At 47.8% G+C, this 14,888-nt stretch overlaps 1 protein-coding gene across 7 annotated transcripts in view; it reads right to left on the bottom strand.

Moving 5' to 3' along the window:
• The window catches only part of fgfr2 (fibroblast growth factor receptor 2), a 41,799-nt gene that overhangs the window by 17,014 nt on the left and 9,897 nt on the right, over window positions 1-14,888 (bottom strand). For 3 of the 7 annotated variants that reach the window (XM_037124157.1, XM_037124155.1, XM_037124156.1), the window contains exons 3-8: window positions 13,693-13,950; window positions 13,334-13,408; window positions 8,495-8,664; window positions 6,400-6,523; window positions 1,516-1,706; window positions 266-410 (exon numbers count right to left, since the gene is read on the bottom strand). In XM_037124157.1, coding sequence (XP_036980052.1) covers window positions 266-410; window positions 1,516-1,706; window positions 6,400-6,523; window positions 8,495-8,664; window positions 13,334-13,408; window positions 13,693-13,950 — 963 coding nt within the window. Of the gene's footprint in view, window positions 1-265; window positions 411-1,157; window positions 1,297-1,515; window positions 1,707-6,399; window positions 6,524-8,494; window positions 8,665-13,333; window positions 13,409-13,692; window positions 13,951-14,888 lie in introns of all 7 variants that reach the window. The other 4 variants (XM_037124158.1, XM_037124159.1, XM_037124160.1 and 1 more) reach the window with 3 other exon arrangements.

Here is a 14,888-nt window from a genome sequence, read left to right as displayed (position 1 = left end):
TCGACGGCAAACGGCCGCGTTATCTGCTCAGAGCTTTCAACAGCTCGCCAATCCAGATAATATTATGGAATATATGCTCCTTGCTCTTATGTTACATTGTCTTGGATGTTGACCGTGCTGATTCATCACAGTAATCTAATATTCGAGCTGTGTGCCTCAGACTCCGGAGGGAGGACTTGCCTTCCGTAGAGGACGTTGAAGTGACATAACCCAGCCGTTTCAGAGAAGAAAAATAGGAGAGAGGACAGTATACGAGTGTATATACCTGGAAGCACCGTCAACCAAGCAGTGTGATAGGAGATCCCAATAGAATTACCCGCCAAGCACGTATACTCCCCAGCATCTTCAAATGTTACATTGGGCAAGTAGAGAACTTCTATCTCCTTATCTGTGGTGTTAACACCTGCGGTCTGGGGAGAAGGAGAAGAGGAAGAAGGGGAGGAAGATAAGAGCAGAGGGGGGAACGGAAATCAAGAAACAGGGAGGACAAGAACCACAGGAAGACCAGGGAGAGGGGGAGAGAGAGAGAGAGAGAAAAAAAATGAGACCCACAACACCAAAAGAGAAATAAGAGGAGCTGGATGGCGTCCACCGTCGAGGGTCCAATCTGCAGGAAGGGATGTCGGGAGTTTCCGAGGGTGAGGAGGAGGTTTTATAAACACAGATAGAGCCCAGTATGCCACCAAAACATGAGGAAGTAGAACCAGTGCACCAAAAATAAAAACCGTAAAAAGGTCCCCATCACCAACAGAACCTGCTACCAGAGTCCACACGTCTCACTGGACACATGCAAAAACACAAGAGAGAGCATGGAGAGCACGGCGCTGCGACACCAAACACCGTCTTGACACAGCTCGCAAGAGAGAGAGAGAGACAGAGCGAGAGAGATTTAAGGGAGAGGCAAAGCGGGACGATAGCTGTGGCAATTCTAGTGTCTGGTACGCAGGTCCGACCGGTGCTTCCATGGCGGTCGCAGCTGAAACACAAGGGTCTGACATTAGGAGGAGAGAAGTGTCCGTGAGCCCCCAGGACCACCAAGAGACCACCAGCAGGACCCACCACAGCACAGCAGGTCAGGGGATGTAGCCCAGGAAACCACACACCAGGGGTGAGGGGGGGGGAGGAGGAGTAGGTGGGGTTCAGTTCTCAATGGTTACCTGGGACGACAGTGAGCCAGCCTGACTGGTTGGCCTCTCCTATATAATTGGAGACTTTACAGGTATACTCTCCGGCATCGTCCTGCGTCACGTTGTTGAGGGTGAGCATCTCCACGTCCGAGCTGTTAATGCCCGAACGCTGCAATCCACACACACGCATACTTAGACATGAGCACGCACAAAACAGTAATCAGACATTTTGACAGCAGCAGAGGAGCGAGCAGGAGTCCCCACCAAAGACCTATCAGCTCACAAGGGAGGGAACGCAGTGATTAGCGCTTGATATGACCTTAGAAATTCATCCGTGACACCTGCAACCACTGGCAAAACCCGAAGGACAGAAAGTGTGTGAATTTACCTTCAACACTCGGACATACGGGTGTCCATCGGGGGCGTAGCGGCTGCCGTTTTGGGTGATGTGTTTAAGCCACTGGATGTGAGGCTGGGCATCGCTGTAGACCTTGCAGACGAAGCGGGCGTCCTCCCCGACGTGTACAGTGGTGTTGGCTGGGAGGCCAGCCTGGAGAATGGGGCGGTGAGGGGACCGCTCTGCCGAGAGAGAGGTGGGGGGAATGTTACTCGCATGGTTCATGACTCAAGTCAAATCAGAACTTTTGGGTGTGAAACGCTTGTGCACAAGCAAGAACTTTCCGTACTGCGAAGCGTGAACATTTCCCAGCAGCCCTGACAGGAAAAAAAAAATCACGACTGCACTGCCTCGGTCTTATCTCAGAAACATTTAGAGGCTTCCCACTAAACAAAGAGACGGAGGCGTTTATCACTAAAAGGATAAGGGCCTCGGGTGGAGGAGGACTTCCCTGAAGTAGGGTGTATGTATTGGATTTGAGTCGGGGGGGTTTAAAGCAAAAATGATGTGCCAGTCTCGGAAAGCGAAGCACCTTCGCGGCACCCCCACATCACCAGCTATCTGCATTCTTCCACAAGCAAACATTTGGCCTGCGAATCCAAACAGAGCGAGACCTGTTGAACAATGCCCCCTTTCAAACACTACCCCGGCCTTCACAACCCCACTGAGGAGCCCACCAACCCCCACACTGACAGCAACCACCCGCTGCCACCACACACACACACACACACACACACACAAGATGACATCACTCAGCCTGGGGGCGCTGAATTGCCTTTCCAAAACAAAGCCTTAAGGTAGGTGCAGGGAATTCATTTGTGTGTGTGTATGTAAGGGGGGGGGGTCAGAGAGTGGAGGCCGGGTTTAAGAAGGAGGGCTAAGAAAGGGAGAATTAGCAGGGAGAGGGAAGGGGAGAATCAACAGATGGAGAGTGGAGAAAGTAGGAGGCAGAGACTTCATCCATATGTCTGTGTGCCCGCCCGTCTCCGCGCTCCATCTTTCTCAAATCTGTCAGATCAGATGATTCCCACCCCTCCTTCCTCTCTCCCCATCTCCCTCCTCCCTCCTGCACATTCCTAGGGCTGGCCTTGTTTATTGTCTCTCTCCTCCTCGCCTCCTCCTCCTCCTCCATCTTTCACAGGCCTCCTCACCCCTCACGATCTTTCCCTAACAGAGAAGAGGTGATCGAAGTCTGTCGCCCTACGCACTGATTGTGAGACCTACCCAACATGAACACTGTCTGGCATGAGATGTATTTACTAAAACAGTCGAAAGGAAAAACACCGTCATGTTGGCAAGACAAGCTACTTTTGGAGCAGCCTTTAGAAAAAAAAAACACACGTTCTAATATTCATTACGGCTGATATTAATGTTAGCCCGAGCGTTCAGAGCTCTAGAGCCGACAACTCAGACCAAATGACAGAATGAGTGTGCTGCGCGGGAAATAAGGCCACATCATGATTATGGAGAAACCCCAAAACAATAAAAGTTTGTGGAGCAATTCTTGGTTAAATTAGATTAAGGAATAGCACATGTAGGGTCTGTGTGTGTGCATGTGTGTGGGCATGGACAAGTGCAGAGAAGCTCATTTATGGCCTGTAGACCTTATGCGAGAAAAGTACGTGAGAAAAGAGGGAGGAAGGAGAAGAAGTAGTGAGAGAAGGGTTTGAAAAACATGGCCATGAAATGAGGGAGCGGTGACAGAAAAAGCAGACAAGTGCTAGCTTAACGGTGCTATATGTAAGAACTGGCCACCTGAATTTATACTCCAAACAGACGGGGGGCAGCATATCATGAGAGTAACCACTAACTGCTGCTCGCTGTAGCTGCCATAAGCTCTTTGCTCAGTTAGCCGTGCAGCTAATGGTCTACACTGGGAGCCATGGAGCGCCAAAGAAGTGTAGCTGTTTACACTGCTGGCACAGGAGCCCTGGTTGAGCTGGTTAGCATGCTTACTTCAGCAGATTTCTCTGCCACACAATACACTGATGACCAAAATGTCATTACTTACTTGAGTATTTACATTTTATGTCACTTTCAATTTGATGGCTGGTTTTAATTAATTTCAGATTAAGGTTTGACATACAACATTTTGGCTACATTTTTAAGTAAAATCAAACCAGTGGTTTCCAGTGTTTTTGGTTTGTGACCCTAAAACAAAACAAAGTGGCATAATAAAGAAGATTAGCCTTTAAAATTCTCAGATGGTTTCAATGACTTTAATGCTCAAAGAGGTAAAATTGCCCAAAAACTGAAAACAGATCTGTGTGTCTTTGTTTTTTCTTCTATTGTCTCCCATTATTCATCTCAGGGCCCCTCAGATTGAAGAAGAAGGAGCTCAGCCTCGAACTTTTTGCGTTCTAGTATATTCTGCTGATGATACCTATACGTTTACGTAAGTAAGATTGTCTGTTAAAACCGCGGTGTCTTTTCATGTTTCTGGAATTAAGTGACCCATTCCAAAACTGAATCCATTAATCAATTAAGTCATTAGGGGAGCTATTCGATGGCAGCGGTGTTTGGATAGAAGAAGAAAGAAGTGTGAGTAGACGGACCAGGGCATTCCATGGTGTCCCATGCGAGACGGGTGAACTCTGGGTAACCTGGTGGTTTGGCACACAGGGCCCTAAGGGTCGGGTGGGGGTACAGGCACAGGAAGAGCGCGGCATGGCACAGGGTGGCATGGGGCTACCAACAAAGTGCCGCATGGCCACTGGGTGCCACAGCTCTGATTGAAAGAGCCGACGTCTGTTTTGACTCCTCATTTGTGTCTCCTCGACATGTGTGTGTCTGCTCGTGGATGTCCCACTGTGGCCCTTTTCTCCAGAGGCCAGTTTGAACCAGAAAAGGCTGGTTCCTCTTGGTTTTAATAGCTGATCCTGCAGGTCATTTGGGGAGAAAAAAAAAGACTGATAAGAACAGCCTTTTCTGTCTCTGTTTCCCCTCCTTTTCTCTTTCTCCCCCTCGCCTCCCTCTGTCCACCCCGCTATAATGGAGGAAAATGAAGCAAGAGGTTGCAGGGGGCAGTGGCTGTGGAGCCAGACATGGAGGGGGTTTACTGCTCTGCAATAAAACAGAACAAAAAACAGAAATATGCAGGCTGAAGGAGAGCTTTAGCTAACTCCAGAAGGGAGCAGAGCAGGGGGCCAGAGTTGGGGAGCATGTGTGTGTGTGTGTGTGTGTGTGTGTGTGTGTGTGTGTGTGTGCGCACCCGTGTGGACCACCGTAGGTTTGTGTGCATGCGCCCTTTACCTTCAAAAACCCTAAGGTATTCAATCTCCATCTGATATAATGAAAATAATACTCCTTATTACCAAGGAGACGCTGATCAAAACAGAAGTATGTAATTACAGTAGGTCTGCTCGGGACAATGAAGTCAGTAGGAGAATAATTCTACATACAGACTACTGACGCACGCAGTGACCAGCAGCCCCAAAATGCTCTTATCAAACTGCTGCAGCTGCATGTCCACGCGGGTTATCTGTGGATTATTGACCAGCCTTTGGAAGAAGAACTGTGTCGGATAAACTTTGATGCGTACTGATTGCCTGTATAGTGGTCCGAATACGGGCCTGCATCAAATTAAGGGCAAAGTTGCTCGAACACAAACACACATGCACTCATTGATCTGCCGTCTTCTTTATCCCTCTCCCCTTGTTGCCCCGGCTGCCTATCGATTCTGCAAACTGAGCAGAAAAACACTCTTTGCTTTCTGCACTCCAAAGGTCACAGTGAGGGGTTGACTGAGTCGGGTCTGTACTCGCGGTAACAGTGCTGAGGTCAGCAGTCTGTGTCTTCAGAGAGGGACAATAAACGATCATCCGCCACCGGTTTAACTCCGCATCATACCTCCACTGACCTTACAGGGTCAGTCTGCCCAAATCACACAAGAAACAACCACTCCGTTTACATATCACTCCGCAGATAGTTTCTGTTTTATTAACCAAGGCTGCAGAGCTCAAACCATGGAAAACTGCATTTGAAAAACTGGACAATGCTGTGGTGTTTTTTTTTTACACTGTTATTCCAAATATTCCACAGACTTCCTTGTCAGCAATTTCGATGAAATTGTATCTTCAATAAAAAGTAGTTCCAGTGAAACATGTTTTTTTAATTATTATTTTGGGTAAACTGACCCTTTGAGCTTTAAAGGTGCATTGTGTAGATTTTGGGGAAGGTATTTTAATCAGAAGAGAAAGATCTTCATTGACTGATTATTCAATGCTGAAACAAGCAAACTCTCTTTGTTTCCATGACTGAGTAAAATGAATAAACAAACTGACCATAAAGGACAACACAGTTTGTATACTTTGTGTATATGTGGCGGACCCTGCCACCTGTCTGGCTTCAGACAGTATTCTGGGGGGAAAAAAATATTTCTGAATTTGTGTTATTTCCTCATTAATACAGTAAATATTAAAATTCTGAGACTGAATTTCTTCTCCAAAACTACACACGGCCCCTTTAAAAATAATTATTCAAGTAGGTTTTTTAGGCCAGTCTTTAGTTAAGATGGAGGATACGCAACTTATAAAACCAAATGGTTCAAACAACTACACTTTGTCATCAGACTCCGTCCCATGTGCACTGTAAGTGGACCTCATAAACACATAATACCGTCATGAAAGTAGGATTTACCCCAAATTAATAAAGCATTATGTGAATGCGGATGACATTAAAACTGTTGACGTGCATTTTTGGCAGCGCTCCTTCACCTGCACCTGCATCCAGAGTGCACCTGGGCAATCAAAAACACACACACACAACATCCTCACTGTGAGAACTCTTTCTGCCTGCCTCCCCCCCTCCTCCTCCCATCTTTGTCAGCCTCACAGGTGTACTCTGAGTGTATGTTTTTTGTACATTGGTACTGACCTACTACATCCAGGGTGTAGGTGTGGTTGATGGCTCCGAACTCATTCTCCACCAGACAGGTGTAGTTTCCCTTGTCCGACGGCACCACGCTCTCCATGATCAGGGTCCAGTGCTGGCTGCGCACCTGTGAGGGAGAGGCAGGGGTTTCTTGTTACGGGTGGAAAGAAACGCAGATAAAGACGCAAATACAGAGGCAGCAACAGACGTGTAGTGGTAAGGGAGAAGGAGAGGGAGGACAGAGGGGATTTGGTTGGAGGAGTGAAAGACGAGAGCTGGAAAACAATATTGAGGTTGACGACAGGCTGATTCCAGCAGAATCACTCTACAGCATCAGAGTCAACTGCTGGGGAAATATCATAATTTCTTTTGTTTGTTTTAGTCATTTGGGGAGTTCTAAATAGTAGATAGAGAACTGGATAAAACGGAACTGGATAACATTTTTACAATGCAAAAACAAACACCTAGTAGAGTCCCACACACTTCCCTTTAATTCCCCTGTCAGCCGCCGCCATCGTGGGCTGTAAACCCCCCTCCTTTCCACTCTCAAACAAACAGTGTTCATAATTATTTACCAAAATAGTTTCACCTATCCACAGGTGTGAGCTAACAAAAGCATTTCCGTCTGCACACAGAAGCGGGACTGTAGCTCTGCTTGTACAGGCCTACATTTCACACAATGGAGAGATTACACCGCAGGGCCGGGCTCAGGTACGCCTTTTGTCCGACATTTGTTGACAAAAAGAGAGAAATGAGCTGCCCACAGTGTATCTGACAGCCCCGACTGTATCGTTTCCGTCCCGTCGCGGCTGTTTTTTGTCTCCACTGTAATGAGCCCGCTGAAAGCCAAAGGGAAGCGACATTAGCAGCTACATCAACATAATCTGCTCCTAAACTTTCCTGGCAGGGAGATGTGTTTCCTCATAAAGCGTCAATCATTAACCGGGGGCCTCGGACTCGTTCGGCATCACTGGATCTTTTCATAAATTCATTTCACAACTGTCTGTTTTAACTGTTATTCCACTCTATCAGCACGGCTCGGGCATGCACAGATGGATGCAGCTTGTTTTGGGAGACAATGGGAGGAATTTAGGGGCAAATATAATTAAACTGCAATCTAAATAGACTCCGTCACAGTGGAGGAATTCTTCATATTAAGGCTAGCTGTAGCCGGTTTCAGGCTCCTTTTTTTTTTTTTTTTTTTTGCACAAAGAGGAAATAAAACACTACCACATCAGCCTTACTTTCCCATGACATACAGAATCAGGTATTTTCAGCACATATAAATCAACTCAGGCTGTTTATTTCCCAAAACGGGACCGAGGTGAGAGGTGATTTCACAAGTTAAACAAAGCTCTTTTGTTGGAAGCACAAGACTGTGAGGAGAAAGTCATACTCATTTAGGTCGACCACTGACGTGGAATTAAAGTAATGACGTCTAAAATTGTCACAGCTTTGTTCCTCTTTCCAGGAATCAGGGAATGCACCGCGGTTCATTTATAGTTTTGACATGAAGTGAGTTTCCTTTCATCTTTTCGCGGAATGTCAGGAGAGCCGCGGAAACTTCGACCAGCTCCTCAACCCTGTTTGCGAATCGTATTTCGTAACAACAGAATCACATGCTACAATCACACACTCGCCTCCAACCGAAGCCAGTGAGACCTGTTCTCCCTGATTGAGTTACCTCAGCATTCTCAACTCACTTCAACCCTGACGCTACCTCCTCTCTCTATACGTTACTGTCTGGAGGCATTTAACCCTTAAGTCCCAGGTTTACGTTTCTAATTGTTGGGGGTAAAGAAGCATTTCGAGTTACAGTGAGAGGCTCTGCAAAGTATCCCGGTGAGAGGAGGCGCACGGATGAGCAATTCCAATTTCACACCAGAAACCCTGCCCTCGTTTCCTCTGTCTACTCTCCTCGCGGCTCTCCAGTGGAGGGTGGAAAAGGGGGTGAAAGGACGGCCGGGGAATGATTGGAAGAAGGAGGCTTGACTTGTGGTCCCTTGTAAATACATTCAGGAAAAAAGAAGCAGTAAAAGGCAAGAGAAAGTAGTGACATTTGCAATAAAAAAGTATGATGTATGACTGTTTATCCTACCTTATACCCTCCCATGCGGTCCTCTTGGCGGAAAGGCCTGCTGTTCTTAAGCCAGCGCAGCTTGGGCCGGGGGTTGCCTCCCGCAGCACAGCGGAACTTGACTGTGTTGGCAGCTGGCACCGCATGCAGCTTCTTCTCCATCTTTGCTGACGAGGTCCAATACGGAGCGCCTACGACCAGAGAACAGTTGGCGTTGAGATTTCCCAATCACGTCCTCCTCAGCATTAACAGTTTGGCTTCAGGGGCCTCGGAGCGGCCAAAGGCAGATATACATGGGAGCGTGACTGCGGAGGAGCCAAACCTGAACAAACTCCCGAGATCCCCCTCCTCCACCCTCCCTGACCCGCCGTCTGCCTAACACAACCCAGAGCTCCACACTCACACAGTTAAATAAAAACACACACTTTCCCTGTAGGCTCAGCGGGGTGTTGCAGAGGGGGGAAAAAAACATCAGCTCTGAGGGGAGAATGTGCCTGGGCGTTGCCAAGAGGGTAACTAGACCATCACATTCAATTTCATCTCATTCCACTTAGCAGCTTTTTTTTTTTTCTTCTCTCCCTCCACTTCCTCCAATTACCATAGCTCCCCTGTTTATCTGCCTGTCACTTGGCGAGATATGGACGGCAGGGCCAGGGATGCTTATCACCTCTCGGAAAATCATTACGCTCTGTCGGGGGAGAAAATGAATGTCACGTTTAACGAAGGATGCATACTTTCTTCCAGATGTTATCAACCAAATTGTTACCACTAGTCCTACTGAAATCTGTCACCTTCCCTGTGTTTCGTCCGTTCCCTAGTTTCCCTCTTTTTCTCAGTCAGCTGGATTTTCCTCCGAGCAACCCCCCCACCCCCCACCACACTTCCCAAACAGCCCTCTCTCTCTGCACCTGGGAGCGTGATCGCCAAAGCAGATGGGGCTCGGAGGGGAAGAGAAAAACTCAAAGTCAAACAACAACCCAAACGGTCTTCCACACCATCACTTCCTCTCCAAATAGCAGGAGTGCAGGCAACAGAGGGACTGCCCGCAGATAAGGCCACTACTGGCTGCAGAATGACCCTCAGACATAAGTTAACCTCCCAGGAGAGGATCCGCTTTCGGCGCCCTCCCTCCGCTCTCTTTCCCGCCTGTCCAATCTGCATACTATCAGACACCTCCCATCATTTTCTCTGGCACGCACAGCCGGACAAGTCGCGCATACTTGGATAGTAAAGTCAGTAAACAGAGCTCTTCCTTCCTGAATAGATGCATATGTTAAGAAAACTATAATTAGTCCCTCTTCCTCTTCCTCCTCACTCTCACTATCTGCGCTCCTCTTCCTGCGTCTTCACCTCTCCGTCCCCTCCCTGTCATCACTCTGTCCTGCTCAGACAGAGACAGATTAGGTGGAGACTGGCCCATTGCGAGGCCGTCTCTTCCGAAACGACCCCTGACCCCAAACTGGCAGCCGGGTCGGAGGATGAGGTTGGGACATGAAAGGTGAGCGGTGCTGTTTCCCATGCTCTCCGTCCGGAGGGGCAGCACTTCAAACGAGACGACCCTCAGACCTCTCTCCAGATGAAGCCAAACTCTCACTGACGCCCAACTGCTGCGGACTCCAGGAGCCCCCGCCTCCCCCAAAGCCCCGCGCATCCGGATCCCCACACTCATGGCTGTTTATCCTAAGCTGGCCTGGGGTGAGCTGAGGTTATCTAACTCCTGAGAATGAGTCAAGATTTTTTTTTCTCTCTCTCTCTCCAAGTTCCTCCAGAGAGCTAAATCCACCAGTGACCCAAACGGTGAAATGATTTCTAGTTCTTTACTGTGTATCTGTGCAAAGCCGGACATGGCAACTTTGTACACCGGATTATCAGGGTCACACATTGGGAGATTTTCAAAAAACTGTCCTGTCCTGTGAGAACAATTAAAAAAAAACAACAACTCTGTTTTCAGCTCTGTGCCAATGCATTTTTTTTCGTGAGCCCAAACATTTCTTACATGGTTTGTTTTGTGCTGCTGGATCCTGGTTGGTTTGCAGAAATGTGTGACATCAACTTTTTCCAATTGATTCCCACCCACTTCAAAAAAAGTGAGAAAATAAAAATACTCTAAATGTGGGGAGAGAGCCAGAACTGTTCAAACGTTGGCAGGAAATTGCATGCTCATGAAGAGCCCCATTACCAACTATAAGGCTCAGAATGAGTACAAAGGTTTTGAGGTTTTTTTCATTGTGTTGTGACTTTATTCTTGCAGCTTTATACTTTCATTCCCATACAATTTTAAACTTTGAATTTTATCTTCATACTATAAACATTTTTCTCATACTTTGATCTGACTTTTGTTTTTTTTCCTCCTTCAAAATATGACTTCATTTTGGCTCGGTTGCCATTATTTTCCAATTAAAGTTGTTCCATTTCAGTTACAGCAGATAACAGGACATCAAAAAAAGACAAAAGGCAGAAAAAGCTGTTCTCTCTGGGCTGTGCACGAGTGCTTTATGTCTCTGTCTTAACGTTTTTTGTCACAACTTTAATTACGTCGGGGAAAAAAACATCTATTCTTCCATGACGATCCTGACATGTGCAGCTTTAAGCACGGGTGAGGAGAGGCACGGTGACTGTGAGGGATGACGCAAACAACAACCAGTTAAGTCGTCAGCAGGACTGAATGCGAGGCTCCACGTGGCTCTTGAACTTCATCATGACATCAGTGCTGCCCTCCGCAACCACCCCCACCACCCTTAACACAGCTTCCCCTCACGTATCCCTGTAGAGGCTCCTCCACATCCCCTCTAATAACACCACCCTCTGCTGATGATGGACAAACACTGGACTCTCTCCCTTTTCAGCTTTTTTTTTTTTTTTCCTACCGGCTTATGTTCTTCAATCTGCTACACGGAGTCAAATCAAAATGCTCTGTTTTGCCGTGGCTTGATGCCCAAACCATTCTGAGAGCTCCAGAAGAAAAGAAAAAAAAATGAAGCTACACCCCACACTCTCATTCCCTCCCACGCCTACATGCACCCTCCTCCCTCACTCCAGTCCTCGGCCCCAGGCCAAGGCTCCACGCCATGCTCAGAGAAGTGCTGGTACCGATCCAACAACCCCCCCCACCCCAAACCTCCTCTGCCTCTTTTCTCCTCTCCTCCTCTTCCCCCCCTTTTCTTTTAATAATAATCTCGGTTTTGAATTTTCAGAAACACACACGGCGAGAAAATGTGACTGTACTGCCAGAACAGCTTTCTCTTTGTTTTCAAACAGCTTATTACCACCAGAATGGCTGGATCTTTTCCCTCTCCCCCAAATTTTTTCCTCTTGCTAAGTTCCTCTCTCTCTCTCCCCCATATTTAATGGATTTCAGGCAATTACAGTCAACCCAAAAGTGGAGGAGGAGGGCTCACGGTGGGACGCAGTGCGTGTGGAGAATTTTAACAAGATGTGGAAGCCCTCGTCTCTTGCCTCGGCGAGCGGTGTGTGCGCGAACGCATGCCGGTGTGCACGTGGCTACATAAACACATCACTACCCCAGATACTCACCAACACATAGACAAACTTGGGGGAAAAAACTTTCTCTTTCCCTCTCTCTCTCTCACACACACACATACACACACACACACAGGCCCATCAGGTGGGTAACTGGGTCCAGATGGGGCGTCTTTCATAATGGATGAGCCCAGCTGACTGACTGGCTTGCTGGCTCCATGAGGCCCGACTACCTGAGGGACACTAGCTAAAGGAATGTCAGGAATTTCTGTATTCCCTACGGAAACACATGCACGCACCCACACACACATACACACACACACACCAATCTCACAGAATAGGTCTACACAGGAATGCTGAGACATAGAATCGCAAAGATACGGGTGCTGGGAAGCGCTGCCATGAGTTTTGGCATCGCTCACAGCTGTCTCCTCTCGATCCCGAAAGAATACAGACCATCCACTCCCTCTCCTTGATCATAATCGCGCAGTCTGAACTGTGCTAATAAGCAGTGACAAAGCTAAGTAGATTATTTCACTTAGGGATTAAGTCTTTGTAAGTGCTTGGCTATCACAACCAGCATTCTAGACATAAGTTTTGACATGCCAGCATAGAGACTGCTCATATGTAAGACTGTTTTAGACTTTATTTAGGTTGAAAATGTTGATTCTTTTCTTTTTGTCCATGTCAACATGGGGCTCATGCTGTGTTCTGTATCTATGTGTCCTCTGTTGTATTGCAGAAGGATCAGCCAGACTTTGTACTTTTTGCATCTCATTATCTTAAATGGGATACCATAAATGGGAATGTATGTTAAGAGTTTTGCACAGTGGAATCGTGATTGCTTGTGCCCACTGTTGTTGACTTTTTTTAAGTGTATTTGTATTTAAGGGATGTGACCTTGCTGGATTCTCCGCTAATCAGCAGCTGAATATTTAAAGGTACATTATATAAACTGGCCACCTGGCGAATTGATACTCAAACAAACAAATATGGGCATAGAACCTGCTAACTGTGGCTGCTGGTAGCCCTTAGCTCGGTTAGCCATACAGCCAGAAGTGGACCGCACCAGGAGAGCGCTGGTCTTGTTTATACTGCAAGCACAGGAGCTTTGGCAGGGGCTAGCATGGAACACAATGCAGAGACCCCAATGTCAAGACTGTTGTTCTGATACTCTGAATTATATTTTTTATTTAAACTAATATTCTTCTTGCATCCTGATGTTAAAAAAAAAGCAGAGAGAGAAAGTGATCATGGAGATCAGGCCCCCTCAGGCTTCTGATGTGCCTTGCTCTTTGGGGCCTAAACTATGGGAGTTGGTAAGGAAGGGTCGCGCATTGTTTACTCATTCATCCCTCCTCTCATTCCTCCCGTACTCACTTATCTGCTCTCCGTCCGCCCCAGTGTCCTCCGATCGCTCTGTATCGTCCTCATCATCCCCCGACGAGATGGCATCTGCACAGAGCAACCACGGTTACTGCCACCCTTTCGCAAACCGCACTCACTCACACACTGTCGCATGCACAAATGTTCATGCAGTCGCAAATTTGCACACACAAATTTGTATATTGATATATTGCCAGAGCTGGGCCCTTTTCTGACACTGGTCTGGTCGTACGCTGCTGGAATTGTACACACACACACTCACTAGACCCTGCTCCATGGCCGTGGACTCGTGGACTCAACCAAGATCGGTCCCACTCTACATGTCCAAAGTCCCTGTCTTCTCCCTGACTCACCTGTGACATTTACTATGAAGCAGACCGTGTCTTTGCCGACGCTGGTGCAGGCGTACAGGCCTGAATCCTTGGCCGTGGCATCACGGATCTGCAGCACCTCCTGCTCTATCACCGTGCGGTTGTTGGTGCCCAGAGAGCTGCCGTCTTTGGTCCAGGTGATGGTCCCCGTCGGTGGCAGAGGGCAGCTCAGCTTCAGCACCTCCCCCGGGTGCACTGAGCACACCGTGGGCTTAGAAATTTGGTATTTGTTCGATGCGTCTGCAGAGCGAGTGGGATGGGGTGGGAGGAGGGGTGGGGGGGGAGGAAGGTGAAGAGGGGTGGGGCGAAGGACGGATTGGAGGAGGAAGAGGGTGCACAAGATGGAGGAAAGAGAGGTGGGAGAGGAGGAAACAAGCCATAGTTTAGGAAACAAAAACACCACATAACCCCCAATGGATGCACTTAAATCAACTTAATGCAGGAGGAGCATTACAGAAAAGAGGAGGCCCGTTTTTTTAAACCGTCACACCAACATGTCGTTACCACAAACTCCCAGTCAGACATCTCAAATGGAGCCCTTAGAGAATACCACTGTTCTGTTATCAAGTGTGCAGCGTGATTGGCGTTTATAGATTCAAGAGCATGCAGTTACGGCCACAGAAGCATGTGTGGAGAAAAAAACAAAACGAAACAAAAAAAAAAACAACAATCGACGCTGTGCGAGCAGGTGAGAATTGGACATCAATGTGTTGAGAGACAGCCCCCACCCTCCTCCTCAACCGCCCGTCCCTTTTTAGCACAGATACCAAAGCAGCCAGTGTGTGTGGGTGAGCAGGAGCAGCGCAGACAGATCTCTGCAGCCTAGAAAAAAAAACAGGTAATAAAACTCCAGCGTGTCTGCCCATCAGGAAGGAAAGCAGCGAGAAAGGTCTAAGGCCGGAAGTGGTTGTGAGGCAAGGGAAGGGAGAAGAGGGAGGAGAGGGGGCGCTTTTTTTTTTTTCAACTGTTTTTGGGCTTTCCTCCGGCTCTGACTGCACACCTTAGCTTTCGAAAACCTTGACCTGGCTGTAGCCTTCTGTTTTCCATCTCTCGATTCTTGGTCGTCTGTCAGAACGCGGCCATGGAGGATCTACAGCCCAAGCGCAGGCTCTGCCGGCCAAGGCAGGGAGCAAGAAACTCCTCAAGATTCCAAAGTGCATAAAACCTTCACTTCTGGG

This window comes from Acanthopagrus latus, chromosome 15 (genome assembly GCF_904848185.1).
Source record: "Acanthopagrus latus isolate v.2019 chromosome 15, fAcaLat1.1, whole genome shotgun sequence".
Classification (NCBI taxonomy): Eukaryota; Metazoa; Chordata; class Actinopteri; order Spariformes; family Sparidae; genus Acanthopagrus; species Acanthopagrus latus.
The sequence above is the reverse complement of the archived record's forward strand: the minus strand, read 5'-3'. Positions and strand labels throughout refer to the sequence as shown.